At 45.0% G+C, this 18,067-nt stretch overlaps 1 protein-coding gene across 5 annotated transcripts in view; it reads right to left on the bottom strand.

The window, feature by feature from the left end:
• The window catches only part of ISYNA1 (inositol-3-phosphate synthase 1), a 42,590-nt gene that overhangs the window by 8,833 nt on the left and 15,690 nt on the right, over window positions 1-18,067 (bottom strand). The window contains exons 1-9 of one of the 5 annotated variants that reach the window (XM_078670752.1): window positions 13,810-14,086; window positions 11,791-11,929; window positions 10,673-10,834; window positions 9,173-9,302; window positions 8,469-8,662; window positions 6,268-6,417; window positions 4,527-4,742; window positions 2,964-3,128; window positions 1,636-1,749 (exon numbers count right to left, since the gene is read on the bottom strand). In XM_078670752.1, coding sequence (XP_078526878.1) covers window positions 1,636-1,749; window positions 2,964-3,128; window positions 4,527-4,742; window positions 6,268-6,417; window positions 8,469-8,662; window positions 9,173-9,302; window positions 10,673-10,834; window positions 11,791-11,904 — 1,245 coding nt within the window. In that variant the 5' untranslated portion in view covers window positions 11,905-11,929; window positions 13,810-14,086. Of the gene's footprint in view, window positions 1-1,635; window positions 1,750-2,963; window positions 3,129-4,526; window positions 4,743-6,267; window positions 6,418-8,468; window positions 8,663-9,172; window positions 9,303-10,672; window positions 10,835-11,790; window positions 11,930-12,004; window positions 12,091-13,496; window positions 13,687-13,809; window positions 14,087-18,067 lie in introns of those variants that run through there. The other 4 variants (XM_078670754.1, XM_078670751.1, XM_078670753.1 and 1 more) reach the window with 4 other exon arrangements.

The raw sequence follows: 18,067 nt of genomic DNA, 5'->3' as shown, positions 1-18,067 counted from the left end.
ATAAAAAAGACTGTGGAGTAAAATCAACACTGCTTTCTTTTTAAACCATTTTTCCCCACCAAAAACTAGCACAGACATGTCCCTTGAGTGCTTCTTAGGTAATTTCATGTATCCCATTGCCAACTCTCTGGACAAGTGCAGCCCCTGCAAAGCAAATAAACCATCTAGATGCTTACCAATGGCACTCTGCAGAGTTAAGATTAGAGAAAAGGAAATGCAAAATACTAGAGCGCATATGGAGGAATTATAAGAGTATAGATGACTGATTGGCCAACAAACTCTAACTTAATAAATATCACGGCGCACATAAAAAAAGATTTCATCAAAAGATTAGCAGAAAACCGTGGCTCCCCAAAGAACTTTTACTATTTTAAAAAGAATTGTCCCAGTCAGTCTACTATTTCAATCCATCTACTCCTCTGTCAGTCATTGAGGAAAAAAATATCTTATTCACAGACAAACGAGATCAGATCTATTCTACCTCTGCTTTACAAAAATCTCTAGATGAGACGCCTGAGAGGAGCTAGTCCCGCATACCAAAGCAAGCACACAAGTTCGCTAGTTTATCTGTGCATCAGGTAGACGGGGAAAAATTATGCAAGAGGTCAAATCAGATTCCCCACATGATCCCGTTCCACAATTCATTTTCTCACGCCTGATTACGTTCAACAATTACTTTTCTCACGCCTTCTCATACTCAGTCCTTATCTAACACATATCTTTGATCTCTACCTATCTAATGCAGACTATCCTGATATCTGGAAACAAGCCCCAATACTACCTTTGGCCAAAAAGACAGAGACACATCTATCCTATCACACTATCACCCCATTTCCTTGCTCCCCTACATGGCAAAAGTCTTGTAAATACTAGTCTATAACCAACTAATCTCTTCCCTTGAGAACAACTTACTGGATCCATCAAAAGCTGGATTCTGAGCGAAGAATAGCACAGAATCCACCCTTCTAGTCTGATGGTATCCAAGGCAGCAAGAAGTAGATTAGGGCAAGGCCATGATTCCAATTCTACTTAACCTTTCCGTGGCATTCGATACCATTTAGTTCTGCAAAATACCATCAGATCACCCCAATGCATTTGAATGTGGTGTCCCCACTAAGCCGGAACCTTTTTAACATCTATGTCTCCTCCATGGCAAACGTTGTCAGAAAATGGGGTTTCAAGATTTTTTCATTTGCTGACGACACCCAACTGATTATTGCCGGCATCCCATAGCCAAAAATGTTTTTTTGTATGTCTCCTATACAGATTGCAACAAAGTCCAGAATCAATAGGTAGCTCAAATTTCCAAAGGTCTGCAAATGGAAGTTACCCTAATGTAAGATGAAGAGTATTTCAGCGCTGAAGGTTGTAATACACAAAGCTCTTCACAATGTACACTTTGCCCTATCACACTGCATGGAATGTTCCGTGTTACTGTATACATCTATCCTCGTACAATGTAAAACATATCTAGGTTATGTTACTTGTAATGTAAAGAGAATTAAGACTATTAACTGCACTCTAGAAAATGTTAACTAAAACAAGATAATTGCGATATTAACATAAGGTGTTAGGACATAGCTTGAAGTAACATTAACCTGAGACACAACAGAGACAGGAGAACAGGTGACCTACCTCACAGGTGTTGTGAAGGACTATGGTGTTGGTGCCGCCCATCATGATTTCTGAAGTATATTCATCCATAGCTCGTTTACTGTCGCCCACATAAGGGACATACTTTATAACCACCTGCAAAGCAAGAGTATATTACCAGAAGACCTTTCCAACAACAAATGCTTGCAAATTATTGTAGCTCAAGGGACTTTTGGGGCGCATATACCTCTGGGTAAGCAAGCGGATAGGACTGGGTCTGGTGAAGACATTTGGTTACACCAGTCATTTACTTACACTAGCACATCTGCATTAGCAGCAACGCTAAAATAGATAATACACCATGAACCTTCATTTATTAGGCTACAAAAAGATCGAAGGGGATCTGTTAACCCGTCTTGCAAAACTTTGTAAAAACAGAAACACTTCAGGGCCCTACCACTAGAAGACAGACTAATGCACTGCATGTGACTAAGATTCACGTTGCAAAACCTGACCTTTGATGAATTAGTGTTAGAACTGCTACTTTCTACGGAATAATCAGGTGTTTCTTATCCATGGAATATTACAGTGAATAGCAAGGAGAGCCAGTTTAAGGTTGAGGGGAGAGAAACGGAAGCTCGTTTTCAGGTCCGAATAAAAAATAAAAAAAAGTGCATCCTATAAAAAATCCTCTTACGATTTTCTGGGTGCTTTCAGATTCCCAGGGACACTCGTAGCTGAATCCAAAACCACTGCCAACCCATTCAAGAATCTTTCTGCTCCCCCTTAAAATCACCCCAACTTTTTTTTTATTAACAAAGTGTGACCATACAACCTGCCGCAAATGGCAGCTATTTGCAAATTAATCCGTTGTATGATTCAAGGGACTATCTAAATAAGACTGTTGGTCTATTTAAAAATCAACAGTGTGCTAACTTTATAGGATCTCACCGTATTCATTGTGAGAGTAAATATCTTGCCCCCAATGATATCCATGGGTATAGGTTCCTACAAATTTGCCTCTGTTCATTGAACTGACTAGGATCTACACAGCGAAGGCACAAATTCATGCACACTCACAAGACACTTCACTATACATCTGCCCAGAAGATACATTTTTATATGTTTGTGGCAGCTTCAAGAGAAAACTTGCTGACCCACCTACCCCAAAGTTCAGCTGCCCAGTCATACCACTAACCTATGCAGGAGTCAAGCATATTTCTTAGCAGACTTTCTTCATGCACAAGTAGATGCCATTGACTTGAAAACTGCATCAGCTGCTCCCAAGACAAGCCCAAGATCAGTCTGTTCATCCTGGCACATGCACAACACTAATATTTTAAAGAACAATTTCATTAAAGCTTGCTTACACAGTGGTCAGGTTTCTCCTCCGGACCATACAGGATCGGATTGGACTGAACCATGTCATCCACCACATTGCTCTTGGATATCTCCTTGGACCGGAACTGTTGAGGTGCGGAGAGGTTCTTCCCATCATTATTTCCCAGATGATTGTAGCTCACAATGGACACAGTCTGCAGAAAATCAGACAAAGAGCGTTAGTGCAGCCCTAAAGAGAAGCCCAGCATCACACACACCAGCACAGTATTTAAGGACTCGGGCAATTTGTTTATATTCTGTAATAATCAATATCTCCACTAGAGCATCAGAACCAAAGTGCATGGGTAATTTTGATTCTCTGGCACCTCAGGGGTTGCCTTTCGATATCTCTCGTTTTATGGGGAGCCACACACAAACTTTGAATACTCCTATTACACCATGCCAGTTATTATTGTATGAAATGTCTTATATGATATGGGCTATCATGACCCTACTTTATTTTAAAACTGTGACTTATTTTAAACTGAATTATTTTGCTGTCTGTTCTGTGTACTTTTATGGTCTTAAAACTGAATAAAGTATTGTGATAAGAGTCTACTAAATCAGTCGCATATTTGAATCCCTTTCTTAACCGGAAACCCAACTCTGATCTCCAACTGTTTACTTTCTACCATCTCAAGATGTATATTTTCCTCGATATTTATGCGTCACAACTAGTCTGTTTTCGTTTTGTTGTGAAATATTTGACATGGAATAATCTGAGTCTGCACAAGTTACGGGATAGGCCATGAACAGATTGGAGTGGTCCGGAGACAAGGTGTCTTAACATGTAGGGACACTTTATTAAAGGATAGAATTGTACCAAATGAAGCAATCTCCTGCATTAAAGATTGTGCTTCCCTGGTTTGACATTTACATTGTTGTTTTCTATATGAGCAGACTGCTCTAATTTAAGGTTTGCATTATGGATACCACTTATTGAGGGGATGGTGATAATCCTTAAAGTAGGATTCGACTCTACGAGATGTATAGTTTTAAGAGTGAAAAGCCAAGGAATGAAGCTGAAATAATCTTAAAATAAAAACACGTTATCTGCAGTTCACACATTTTAAGAATAGTACTACTACCACCACCTAGTAACCTAGTATATCAGAGTGAACAGAGCTTGAAGCGGAGTATTTCTTCCACAAGCAGCAAGTTATGTTGTACAACTAGCGAATACACAGAAAGCCTGGCCAACGAAAAGAACACAAATGAATGACCATAGGAACAAGGTTGCTTTATGTAGTCAATGGAGAACTAAGAGAATAAATAAGACAGGTTTGGCACAAGAGACATAGGGAAAATTTAAATGGCAGATGTAAATTATTGGTTAAAAGACAAACGAATCTAGAATTATTACAATAGCACAATAACACCCACATAATAAGCCTTGAAAATCTCGGTGGCTGAAAGAGAACTGGGTGAATGGGCGCTTCAAAGATAATTATTTTTTTATGTTTTTCCCTCTAGCCCAAGTTTTCTGTGCATCGGCAAACATAAGTGAATCACTGGGAACTACAAGTCTAATAATGAGATAAGTATTGTGTTACCTTGAGGCCGGAACTGATGAGGAAGTCAACCAGAACGGATTTTATCTTGGTCTGCCCAGACTTGAAATCATCTCCTCCAATGAAAACCTTGTTCTTAATGGCAAGTTCTACGGCTCCAGGGACAAATGTATTTTGAGGCGATCCGTTGATGTATGCACAACCCTCCAGGATGCTGGCCACAGCAAACAGAGTTGAAGGTGACACCTCCCGATCACACTGTAACAGATTATTGTAAGAAAAATACATTAATTAACAAGTTGGACTGGAGTCTTTCAAAGAGAAACTACTAGAATGGGAATATTATTAACTGAATATTTATTAAAAATGTCTGAGGTTTCTGTAATACCTAACTGCTTTTGGGACTCTGTAATAGCTATTTAAATCCTACAATATTAAAGGTTTTTTCCTACACTGACATTTCTATTTCACATGGGTAACTCAAGACTTGTTCTCACTTTCCTGGAACTCTTTCTCCTATCTGTCACTTCCAAGTGTTTCTTTCAATTTGTCTCTTCTGTTACTTACCTGCTAATCCAAAGTTTTAAAGGTAAAGAGCTGGGATTCCCTGCACAGGTACTAAGTCTATACCTTGGGGCTCTGTTCTCAAGTTTCTAAATATCCGATGTATAAACTGCAAGTAGATACACTGCCTGTTACCTTCTCAGAAAAGAGAACAGCTTAACGGAGCAAAGCCAAATGTGGAATTTAAAATCGGTTTTCAAAGAAAATGTATTAGTGTAGAGAACTTCGTTTTTTGAAGTGCACAACATCTCCCTCTGCCTCTTTTCATGTTTATAATGTTGTGCAAGGAGTCTTGGACAACACTGCTTCTATTTGGTGTTACACACCTTTCACATGTAATCTTGAAAAATATCGGTTCACACATTTTCAGAAGTAGCAGGTCCTTGCTGCAAACCCCATCCGTGAACTAGGTTTCTGCACTTCTATGCTTCATATTTTGACATAAAGAGAAAAATCTCCCTTGGCATTGCTCCTAAACTTTTCCATTTACTGGAAAAACATGAAAAGGGGAGAATGGGGCTAACCCAAAAGCATGCATTAGTTATAGGCAAAAATGAACTAAAGTAAGTGGCTTTAAATGTAATATACTTTGAGGGCTTCGAAAACTCACATGTTTATTTGAAGAAATCTCAACATGTTGGGATGCGTAATAATTCCCAAATATTATCAAACACATACCTATTAAATAAAAGACCATGATTAAGACACGGGAATATATACCATCTGATGGCAGTTTCATTCTAAAGTCACGTCTAGTTGTGTTACAAAATGGAGGGAGCCAGATCCTCCATTTCCCTGATGAAGGCCCATCAACAAACTAGGAGTGTGGGCCGAAAAGTCAACACCTGCAAGGCAGTGACTAGTATTTTTACATGTGTCTGACTATTTAAAAACATAGGACTAACTCTACATTGAAATTCTATGTTAACTTTCATCAGCGCTCACTATTGCAAACTAACAAAGACTATCCTTTTGCCTGCCACAACTCCCTTTAAAATTTCCCAGCATTTAATAAACTTCCATAATGTAATCATCTATATTTATTCGGGGATTACATTACAATGTGAGTGTTTTATTGTCTACTGTTGATGATCCGCAATTAGCTCTATTGTTTACCTGTACCACCAAAAAAACTTTAAACCTCTTTCTCTAAAAAGTATATATTGTTTCTAAAACTGTTGTTAATGTGTCTCACATGACGCTGTAAAAGGTTCCTCACCTCAATGGCTTTCAGCAGATTGTATGCAGTGTCATTTACACCTGGAATCAGATCACAAAAGCGCTCCGTATTGGCAGTCCACAACACAATGACTTCGTCCACCCCGGTCTTCATCTTAAAGTCCTGAATATCTTGGCGTATTTTCTGAACCTGAAAAACAAATCAAAATTGAGGTAAATCATGCCCAAGTAACAAACGATGAGTTTTTGGAAAATAGTGATCAAACTATAAAGATATACCTGGCGGGTTATTGACTAAGTTTTCCATAGGTGCTTGTGGAGACTGAATAATTTTGCGCTACGGCCACAGGCTTTTATCATGGATATAAAAGATTCGGGGTCACACGAGAGGCCCATGGTAAACCTTTGTAAATAACCCTTTTATTTTTGGACTAACTTAGACAAGTATGGAGGAAAAATAAGAACACATTTACAATATTTGATTTTGGTTGTGTAACATTATAAGAGAATCTCCCTACCCTTGGGTGCGCAACAGCAAGAGGGCACCTTACAAACGGCAACACTTTACTAGTAATCTTTGTGATTAAAATGGTAATCTCGAATGAGTTCCAATGAATGGAGGGCAAAGCACAAAACTACTGCATTCATAATTGTCAGATATACAGTAAAAATCGAAGATCAAAACAGCAAAATAAAACTACATTATCAATCATAAAATCAAAAGTCCCTTTAAAAGTTCATCAGATTAAGCAATTGTATTGCACTTTTGAGCCCACAGCTAAACACACATCAAGACAATCCAACTGTTCCAAATAGAGCAGTGCGCCACTCTGCACCTGCGAAAATTGTGCTTGCGAAAAAGAGGCAATAAAGAACGATGTGCACAGGAAAAATATAATTTAAGAAAAGAGCAAGTGCAACATAGTCTGAGTGGACACCTCGTCGCATGGGCAGAAGAATTGACCTGGTGGGAAACATAATTACCATCTGATAGAGCCCAATCTATACAGGGACAACATACGCTCCCAAGATTCTAATACCTGGTCTAAATAGGGCGCTGCCCCCAGCGTGCTTTTTATTACTAGATAGTATTCCCTTAGCGGAGGGCTTCAGTAATTCTCTTCCCTTCCATCAGATAAGAAACAATCCCAAACACACCCATTGTCTTCCTTGCGGAGGTCGTAGAATTCTTGAAAATAAACGAGCAACCAAGAGCAATAGTTGCATCCCTAATATATTTGAGCCAGGAGATTCTAACCCCATAAGGTACAGGAGTAGCAGTTTAAGATTACCTCTCTGTTTAGACTAGGCTGCTCGTCATATCAAATTGAGCAACATAGCAGCAGGAGGGAGGAGGGAGGGAGGGAGGGAGGGACAGGTTTGATCGAATTCTCAATATAGTCCATGCCCAATTCTTAGTGGGTGACAAAGTGGAAGTTGTCAAGGGAACCCTCCTGTACACCCCGGTAAACTATTTTCTTCACTTCGGATACAACCCACATCCCTAGAACTCCATGATCTGTTACTGACTCCCAAATAGAGGGGCTAAGACTTTTGCAAAGTGTAAACTGTTCCGCAGGGAGAGCTTTCACTTGGTGAATACTGTCTGCTGGTATTGTGGGGTGCTTCCATCAAGGGAAGCCTGTCCAAAAACAAAAAAGAAAATGCTGGCATTTCGTGAATGCCTAAGCATGTATGAAGGTCTGCTGTCCCCTGCACTTGCAAAAGGGCTCTGTCCATAAATATTAATGAGGTAGGAGTGTTTGTGTCTCTGTGCATAATAAAAGGTGAGGCTGCAAAGCAAACACTGTACAACTAACACAAACTGCTTTTTAAACCTGTCTTACTACGTACGGCCCTCCGTTTTAGGTCTAGGGTTTGTGGAAATGTTTCAGCAAACAGCAATATTTGCCACTGAAATTAATCAAATAAGAGACAAAGATCTATCTCGAGGGGTCTTCTTTTGTTGTTGTTTGAATTTGTTGCTTGCATTTTGACAGAGTTACAGTTATATACTTTACAAGCGTAAAGCTAGCAATCACCATTTACACTGCACCGTAACAGTCGGGACTGAAAGCTACGTTAAAGGTAAAGTTGACAGGACTGGCTGTGGGTGCAACTGCCAATTGCACTGGTCCGAATGCCTGCTAGATTCAAGAGGTCTTTATGAAATTGTAAAGCTGCAATGGCCAAACTCGCACAATAAATCGTTTTTAATGCAGTTCTTGTTCTAAGAATTACCTGTTCCGCTTTAGTCCCATGGATGACATGGTCGGCGCGGTCTTCTTGATTGGCTGCAATGAACTCTGGGATGTAAATAGAAGGTCTTGGCTTCATTTTCTGCATGTGAGGTCTCAGCTGCTCCTGCAGCTGCCAGTCCAGGACTTCTGCCCTCTTCATGGCATCTGCCAAGTTCATACCGGAGATGTCCCAGCCTAGAAAACAGAGCACTTAGGTAAGAAACAACAACATTTGACACTTTTCCAAAGCAATGCATGGCAACAAAGGGAATTTAGATATGTTTGGTAAGCTGTGGGGTTTAGGTCGCACTGAATACCCCGACGAGGCGCATTTGAATGGCTTTGCTGATGGTTGGCATGCTACCCAGCGTACCTCTGATCTTCACTGTTCATTTCTTATTTCAGTTGTTTGCATTGGTTGTATCCAATGCAAGCTTAAAAATGGGGGAGTACCCATATAAAAAAATTATCCTGTAAACTTACATTGATCAAGGATATTACCCCTTTACGCCCAAGTCTGTCTTCCTTTACCCCAAATATGGATTTGAGGAACTTACCATTGTAGAATGTGGCACATTTTTAAGCCCTCCCACCAAATTGTTTCAAAAACAACTGAAACATGAACTGTTCATTTTAGATAACATGTTCTATTAAAATCAGACCAACACACTTGTGGAGCAAATATAAGATCAAGTGTCCACCTACCATCAAAGACTATGTCGTTTGGATTAACCATGGGAAGAAGGTTACAGAACGGCACATACACGTCCCCACTGGCATTGGTGCCCAGGCACACAGTAGACGACTGCAGCATTGATCCATAGTAATTAGCAACCTGGAAAGAGAAAGGAACTGGTTACTGGCAGCTGGAACCCTTGGCAATGATACAAAGCCTTACCGCGGCTGGCTCGACAGTGCCAAGACTTTGGCACAGTCACTGGTCACACATTAAACTAACTGCGTAGGTGGGTTCACAGAGTTTACACGAGGCCTACTTCCACCCAAGTGACCTTTTACCCAGTTTTAGGGTTATGCAATAGAAATGGACAGGAGTGTGTGGGAAAAGTATCTACTCAGTAAGGGGAAGTACATAGTTTCTTTAATGAGTTAATCACTTATATACTTTTGTTTCTCCACATGTCATGACCAAACCTGTGCTGCCTAACTGGCGATTGCTACTGCGGCATTGTGTGTGTGCGGAGAAGTGTGGCTCACTGGTTAGAGGAGGCAGACCTGGAAGCAGAGGTCAGCCCGGGACCAGGGTTCAATTCCCGGCTCGGCGGGGTCTTGAGTCCTAAAATGTCCATGGACTTGACAATTCTCGCTCCGGTGCCTACTCGATTCACGGGTTCACACTCTGCGACTCTGGGCAATAGCTTGCTTAATCTCCACAACGGCCCCTCGCGGCGGGATGCCTGGCTTTCACCTTGCGGACACCCTGCCGGGGAATACCAGGACGGGTTCCCTAAGCAAGCGCTTAGAAACCGCTTGGTGATTTGCGCTATATAAATTCCTGTACATTTACATTTACATAATAAATACAAATCAGCTATATTTCTCAGCATGTCGATAACAGAATCAATCTCGAAGGAATGCCTTCACTTTGACTGGAAACACATTTTTTAAATCCAGTGGTTACTTGGACCCTCAACAACCGCCGTTAAGGTGGAAAGGATTATGCTGCCCAAGATGACTTGGAGGGTGTTTTTACACATTTTTGAAGGTTTAAAAACAGAAAATAAAACTTGAGAAGCAGGCATTTGATACTCGTTACACACATTCACCTGCTCAGTCCCACTCTCCCTAGCAGTTAAGAGAATTGAGCATCCGTTCTGTAAAGCAGGAATCATTTCAGTCTATTCGATGGATTTCAGTGCAAACTACTAGAGTGAACCCGTTTAGTAAACAGTGTATTCATTAACATTTTCAACCATAGATATTAAATGTACAGGGGTAGTGTGAGAGTGCAAGGTTGCGTGGGAAGGTAGGTAAAGACTTATTGCATGGTCTGCTAGTATAAACCCTTTAATTACCCTCACCCCTAATTGTGAACCTTTGTCTTAACATTTAACCCTTAAGTGTAGGGCAGGCAATTAAAAGTAGTTCATGCCCTCATGGGAGGGCTATATCAGTTGCAGAACAGCCTTACTTTGGTTTAATGGCTGCCTCTTGGCTCGGTGTATGTAAACCAGGAAGCAGGCTTACCTTTGGCCCAGTTTTTGTCATCCAGGAAAGGCCAAGTTTGTTTGCCAGGACAGCTGCCGTCACTGTGGTGCCGTTGTTGCCTCCCCATCCGACTAACATCACTCCAAGTTTTGGAACTCGCCGTTCCGTGCGGAAAGTAAACTTGGTGGAACACGGTTTGACCTTTTAAAAAAAAGATGAGGCATCAAAATAAATGTTTACAGTTTGCAAAGGTGCATCAGTAAAAAAAACACAAAAAACAAATGAGTTACAAAACCCAGTTCTACCACTCTTCCTTAAACATACTGTTAAAGAAATAGTTTTAGGACAGATTACACTTTATATAAAATAAACTAATCAAGGACAATAAGATGCAAATGTGCAATTCAACTGCCAGAAAATAAAACTAGATACACAAATGCTTTTATTGAAAAGATATCAAAACATTTAATCAGACTATTAGCCAGTCTTAAGTCAGTACTTTGGTGGAATCAGCATCTACCTTTGGCCTCCGACGTCACTTCGGTACTAGTAATGCTGGACCTCAATGTGCACCTAGGAGCTTGCTACACTAGGCATGGGGAACACATCAGATGCACTTTAGACAGCTACTTGGCAACAGGACACACCATGCAGGTTTTTCTGGAAAGACTTTAGCAGCTGAAATGCGGCTCAGAAAGCAATTGCCTACTGATCAGGAGGGACTATCCCCCGCCAAAAAAAAATCCGTTTTAGAGATCTGAAGAATTTATAACACATCTGAAACTGCTGCCCTCTCACGGCAACAAATCCCTTGTGGACCCATGCATGGGGTGTGAAAGTTTAATATGGTCAGTCACCGTAGGAGCAGGTTGGTTAACTGCATGCATGCCAAGAGGGGTTCTTGTGCTCATTGTAGATTCTGTGAAGGCCACTCTTAGTGAATTACCCCAGGCAGGCATTAGGCTGCTGTCAGGTGACCAGGACCTGACGCTTCAGTAGGAAGCATACCAAAATCAGTAAAGAGCACAAAGTAGCAAACTTTCTCAAATGTATTATAAAAAATATTACATAATTTATCAAATTAAAAATTATCTTAACTTGAAAACCACATTTTGTCTAAAATCCAGGGCCCATTACTTACTCAAACCCCTTCTTACCTTGGTGACTCCATTGTCGGTGAAGACTCGTGTGGTTTGGTAGGGGTAGTCTGCTTCGATGTACTCCTTGGTGTACTTCACAGCTGGGCTGTCCACAATGAACCTTTCTGCCATCTTCGGAGGTCTTGGAGCGGTAGTCCTGCTTACAAGGAAAAGCACAGGGTTAAAAGTGCACGGGACCGGTCACCTTTGGCAGCATAAATATGAAACATACTTGGCTCGCAAAAGAGATCACCGTCGGTGCCCTGTCTCCTCCTGCCTCGTCATCATTGCCTCACCTCTTTGCCTCGTCATGCCCGAGCACCAACCCCTCCCCGGGCACTCGTTGTTTCTACCGCCATCCGCTCCTCGTAGTCATCTCTGCCACGCCCCCTCCTCATTCATGCCCAGCCAAGTCTCTGCCACGCCCCGCTCCCACCCACCTCGTGCTCCACTACGCTTCAAAGGGGATCCCTACCCTGGGAGACAGGGACATCCAATAATCTATATTTTCTCTCTCAAGTATTCTTTTCCCCATATTAAAAGAAAGTCCACATATGTTGACATGCCATTTATCAAGGCCCTTACTCTTTACATCTGAGGCGGTCTTCCTTTACCCATATATGCATTTGAGGCACAATGCTGAACTTGGATGCATTAAATCCACGCCCCATTTTACCTACAAGATCCCACTTTCCCTCCAGTGTGCACAAGCGCAGACACTGCCAGGGTGGTGCACACGCCTACCAAGCAGTGTCTGGTGCATAACGCACAGACAACTGAAGAGTGGGGGGTACACATGGTCAGGCTGTGCAATGCACATGACCATCTTCCACGCATTTGCATCCCGACACCCAAATGACCTCTCTACCCAGGGTGGAAGTAATATTACCAAGAGGTGCCACCATGCAAGAGTTTTCCGAGCGCCAAGCAAAATGATGTTTTGCCTTTTGGGCACTCCCTTTCCTCTAGCAAAAGACCATTGCAGGCCATTATTTTTTGCAATATCTGGTCTTCCTGTCGCCATGTGCTGTGTCAGCTAATAAGGTTGCTGTCTAGACTGGCCTCAACACGACATCACAACTGTCCCTCAATTTGTATCTGAAATGTGTTGACATAGCTGCCAAGTGCATTGGTGTCCAGTGAGAAGATCAGTAAGATAAAAAAATACAGGTGCAAGCAGCCTACCAGAGGTGTGCCAAATGCAAAAGAGGCACTGCAGTAAATCCCTGGCCTTTAGCCAATACCACGTTGATATTGGCATAATAATGGCTAACTTAGAAACGTGCATTTGGCTGGAAAGTCAGGACAGACCTACCCATCAGCTCAGCTTCTCTGGGAGTAGTCAACATCCTTTTGATCATACTTAGCCTTTCTAAATGGCAAATGTCTGCGAAGACTTTATTAGGGGACCCCCCCCCCCCCCAAACATATAACACCCTCCAAAATAAGTTTATTCTCCATTCAAACTACATCAGAACAAGCACCAAATTCTCTGACTTCACCCTCTTTTAGGAGGGGTGGGTCTCAGGTTGACAGGTCATCTGCCACCCTTGACATGGGCTCCTGACAGCCAAAACTGCGTCATGGGAGCTGTGGTCTTCCCTCTGTGAGGGGTCCTAAACATGAAAAGCTACTGCTGCCTAACAGAGGCATCACACTTCCTATCAGCAACACAGAACTAGCTTTTCTTTGCCAACTGAATTTCTATGCATTAACCCTCGCACCTCATACTGTGGGCACAAAATCGCGCAATGACTGAAGTAGGAGTGGTTTTCTCGAGTGGGCGGCTCCGCGGGTCTAAGTAGGCTCACCCGGAGGAGAAGGAGGCTGCCCCTACATGCTAACTGACAGCGAGCCGGCCGGCATGAGGGAGGAACGCCCGCCCAACTGTCACCGAATGAATGGACCGGCCTGCGCAAAGACACACTGAGAGGTCACGAAATAGTCCCCTCTATCAAGAGCAAATACACAGCCTGACGACCCCTGTCGCCATGTCAATCAATGTAGGGTCTACCCTCCTGGTGTTCTTGAACTTACCCTGGGCAACTATTTATGAAATACAAGGTTTCACTTGAGTTGACCGTGAGAGGTCCGGGTACGGCCGCGGAAGGATACGCACTCTAGTGGTTAGACGTTATTTCCGTGTCGGGCAGTCGCGGGGCTTCTGGAAGCTTCGGGCTGCTGTGACGCACTTTAGTCGCGAGGATGCTGCGGTGACGGTTAAAACTCTGACTGACACCGGGCTTGGCTGGCGGCTCGGTACCGGGTGGAGCTGGCGCCGTCGCTCTTTATAGAATCCGCGGCGGCTCCTCCCCGCCCGGGCCGGGCCACGCCTGACCCCCACCCTCCCGCCGCCGCCGCCGGCCGCTGCGAGGGGAGCTGCGGCTGGTGAATTTCCACAGCCGCGCTCTGCGCCGGCCGGCCGCCGCGCAGCGCCCGCCCTCGTTTGGGGGTACACATTGTTCCCGGAGTCTGCCAGCAGCGCTCTGTAAATATCCCGGCCCGGGGTGCAAACACACCCCCTTTCTGGAACAAAGCAACCGCAATATCATCGAGACACTCGAAACTGGAGCAGCGCATTCTATCGTTGCCTTCATGCAATATTTATTTTAGCGTCGCAGTTCCTCAAACGTAAACAGGCAACTTCCATCAGAGATGCCGGAGCCCCTTGCAAGCACAATAGGGGCACATTTACAAGCCCCTTGCGCCACTTTTGCGTCACTTTTAACATGGGTAAAGTGATGCAAAAGTGGCCCAAGGGGCTTGTAAATCTGCCCATAGTGTGCAGAAGTGGCACTGTGCAATGTCATGAAAAGACCCGAAGCTGGAGTGCCCCAAAGAAGGCACAAAGTACCCAATTTAAAATGCTGGCATGTAATTTACATGTCAGAGAAAAATATAAAGGAATTTTTTTAAATAAAGAAAAGAGGGGTCATATTTAAGAGCCAATTAGCGTTGCTTTCAAGAGTGTTGGCAATTAAAAATATGATTTATATTTGCGTGGCTATTCTTCACAATAGATCTCAAATAATGCAAGCCAGCGCAAATCACTTTGTTGCATAACTGCGCTAGGGAGGCATTTCCATGGGCATTGCATGGGAGTACCCACACAACATCCAAGGATTTTGACACATTCCCAGATTGACCAGAAATGGTAGACCTAGGAATGCACCAAAAACCTGTGCTTCCCAGGTGAGGCATAAAAGGAGGAGAAATTGGTTCATTTCTCCTCTTTTTTCCCCCCTGTGTCTATGTTTGCTGCATTCTGAAGCACACTTAAAGAGGAACACGCATTGGCATAGCCAATAGGTCTTGCATTTGGGACCTTATAAGTGTTTAGCCATGCAACAGTTGGTGGTGTTGCACCATGGAAATTCTGCTGCATAACTAAACACTTAAAGGGCCCAAAAAGCGAGACCTATTGGCTATGCCAATGCTTGTTTGTTTTTTGTTGCTGTTTTGTTTAAGTTGCCAGATCTACAATAGCTCGACATGGTTTTTGTCAACGGTTCTTTGCATCAAATGAACTTGTTTTCATTGCTCTGAATGTTGTTTCCATTCTGGTTGCAGTAAGCCGTCATTCCCGGGGGTGTGGGAGCTGCCTGGCTGTGCGCATGCGCCGAACTTTGCAAATGAGAAAAAGCTTGGTGCAGGCGCAATTTACAAGTGTGGACTGAGTGAGCCCCCAGGCAGCATGACTCACTCACACAGGAGTTCAATCAATCAATCATCTCATTTGTAAAGCGCACTACTCACCCGTGAGGGTCTCAAGGCGCTGGGGTGGGGAATGCTGCTACTGCTCGAAAAGCCAGGTCTTGAGGAGTTTTCTGAAGGTCAGCAGGTCTTGGGTCTGCCGTAGGTGGATAGCAGGGGTGTTCCAGTTCTTGGCGGCGAGGTGGGAGAACGATCTGCCGCCGGAGGTCGCTCTTCGGAAGAGGGGAACTGTGGCGAGGTCGGGGGAGCAGAGCTGGCGGGTGGGAGTGTAGAAGCTGAGTCGTCTGTTGAGGTACGTTGGTCTGGTGTTGTGGAGTGCCTTGTGTGCGTGGGTGAGGAGCTTGAAGCTTATCCTCTTGTTGACCGAGAGCCAGTGCAGGTCTCTCAAGGTGGGGTGTGATGTGGCTGCGGGGAGGGATGTCGAGGATGTGGCTGCGGGGAGGGATGTCGAGGATCAGGTGTGCAGAGGCGTTCTGGATGCATTGGACCGTCACAGGAGTTTGGACGAGGCTCCTGCGTAGAGGGCGTTTCCGTAGTCCAACCTGCTGCTGACGAGGGCCTGGGTGACGTTCTTCTCGTTTCAGTGGGGATCCACTTGTAGAGCATGCAGAGGGTGTTGAAGCAGGAGGAGGAGACGGCGTTGACCTGTTTAGTCATGGAGAGGGTGGAGTCGAGGATGACCCCTAGGTTGCCTGCTTGGTTGGTGGGTGTTGGAGTGGTTCCCAGTGCGGTCGGCCACCAGGAGTCGTCCCAGGCCGAAGGGGTGGATCCGAGGATGAGGACCTCCGTCTTGTCCAAGTTCAGCTTCAGTCGGCTGTTCCTCATCCATTTAGCGACGGCCTTCATTCCTTTGTGAAGGTTGGTTTTGACATTGTGGGGGTCCTTGGTGAGGGAGAGGATCAGCTGGGTGTCATCGGCGTAGGAGATGATGTTGAGGTCGTGACGACGTGGGCGAGCGGTGCCATGTAGATGTTAAACAGAGGTGGGATGAGCCCTGGGTACGCCGCAGAGGATCTCGGTGGCTTTGGGGGAGAAGGCGGACGCTCTGTGTTCTGCCGGAGAGGAAGGAGGTGGTCCAGTTCAGGGCCTTCTCTTGGATCCCGGCGTTGTGGAGGCGTGTTCGTAGTGTGTGGTGGCAGACCGTGTCGAAGGCGGCTGACAGGTCCAGGAGGATGAGGGCTGCTGTTTCGCCGCTGTCCAGCAGGGACTTGATGTCATCGGTGGCGGCCATGAGGGCAGTCTTGGTGCTGTGGTTACTGTGGAACCTGGACTGGGAAGGGTCCAGGATGTTGTTCTCCTCGAGGTAGCGGGTCAGTTGTTAGTTGACGGTCTTCTCGATTACCTTTGCCGGGAACGGGACCAGGGAGATGGGCCGTAAGTTCTTGAGGTCCTTGGGTTTCTTGAGTAAGGCGTTGATCTCGGCGTGCTTCCAGCTCTCCGGGAAGGTTGCTGTCTCGAAGGAGGTGTTGATGACTTTCCGGAGATGGGGTGCGATGGATGTGCTGGCTTTGTTGAAGATGCTGTGTCGGCATGGGACTGACGGAGATCCAGAGGGGATTGTGTTCATGATCTTGATGGTGTCGTCATCGTTGCTGTTGGTCCAGGAGAGCAGGCGGTTGGTGCGGATGGTGGTCGTCTCAGTGGTTGTCGGGGTGGCCGTGGCATTGAAGCTGTCATGGATGTCTGCGATCTTGCGGTGGAAAAAGGTGGCCAGCGAGTGGCAAAGGTCTTGCGAGGGTTGGACGTCGTTGGTGTTGGAGCTGGGGTTGGAGATTTCCTTCACGATGTTGAAGAGCTCATTGCTGTTGTGCACGTTGTTGTCCAGGCGGACTTTGAAGGAGGCACTTTTGGCAGATCTGATGAGGTGATGGTGTCTGCGGGTGGCGTTCTTGTGGGCTGCGTGGCTGTCCGGTGTTCATTCACGAAGCCAGATCTTCTCCAGCTTCCGGCAGGTTTGCTTGGAAGCCCGGAGGTCTTCAGTGAACCAGCTGGCTTTCTTGTTGGTGTGACTGTTGGAGGGTTTCTTGATCGGGGCAAGGGTGTTGGCGCAGTTGTTGATCCACTGTCTGAGGTTGCGGTCGGCAGGTGGGCTCTGGGCGAGGGTGGTGGTTAGCTGGTCTTCGGTGACTTTGCTCCAGCAGCGGCGAGGCATCGGTTGGGTGCGGTGGTGCGTGGTGGGTTTCTTGAAGGTGAAGTGGATGCAGCGATGGTCGGTCAAGTGGAGTTCTGTGGTGTGGTTGAAGGAGACGTGGGGGCTTGCCGAGAAGATGGAGTCAAGCGTTTGACCGGCGGAGTGGATGGGTGTTGTGACGAGTTCTCCGAGGTTGGCTAGGTTGTCGATCAGGGTGGTGGAGTTGGTGTTGTTGTTGTTCTCAAGGTGGAAGTACAGGTCCCCGAGCAGGATGTTGTCCGTGGAGGCGAGGGCGTGCGTGCTGACGAAGTCGGCGATGGAGTCGCTGAACTGCGGTCGGGGGGTCTGTAGATGAGGGTTCCTCTGAGGGTGGTGTTGGGGTCGGTGTGGATCTGGAAGTGCAGGTGTTCAGCGGTGCTGAGGGTGTCGTCAGTGTTGGTCGAGACTCTG

The sequence above is a fragment of the Lissotriton helveticus genome, chromosome 12 (assembly GCF_964261635.1).
Source record: "Lissotriton helveticus chromosome 12, aLisHel1.1, whole genome shotgun sequence".
Taxonomy (NCBI): domain Eukaryota; kingdom Metazoa; phylum Chordata; class Amphibia; order Caudata; family Salamandridae; genus Lissotriton; species Lissotriton helveticus.
The sequence above is the reverse complement of the archived record's forward strand: the minus strand, read 5'-3'. Positions and strand labels throughout refer to the sequence as shown.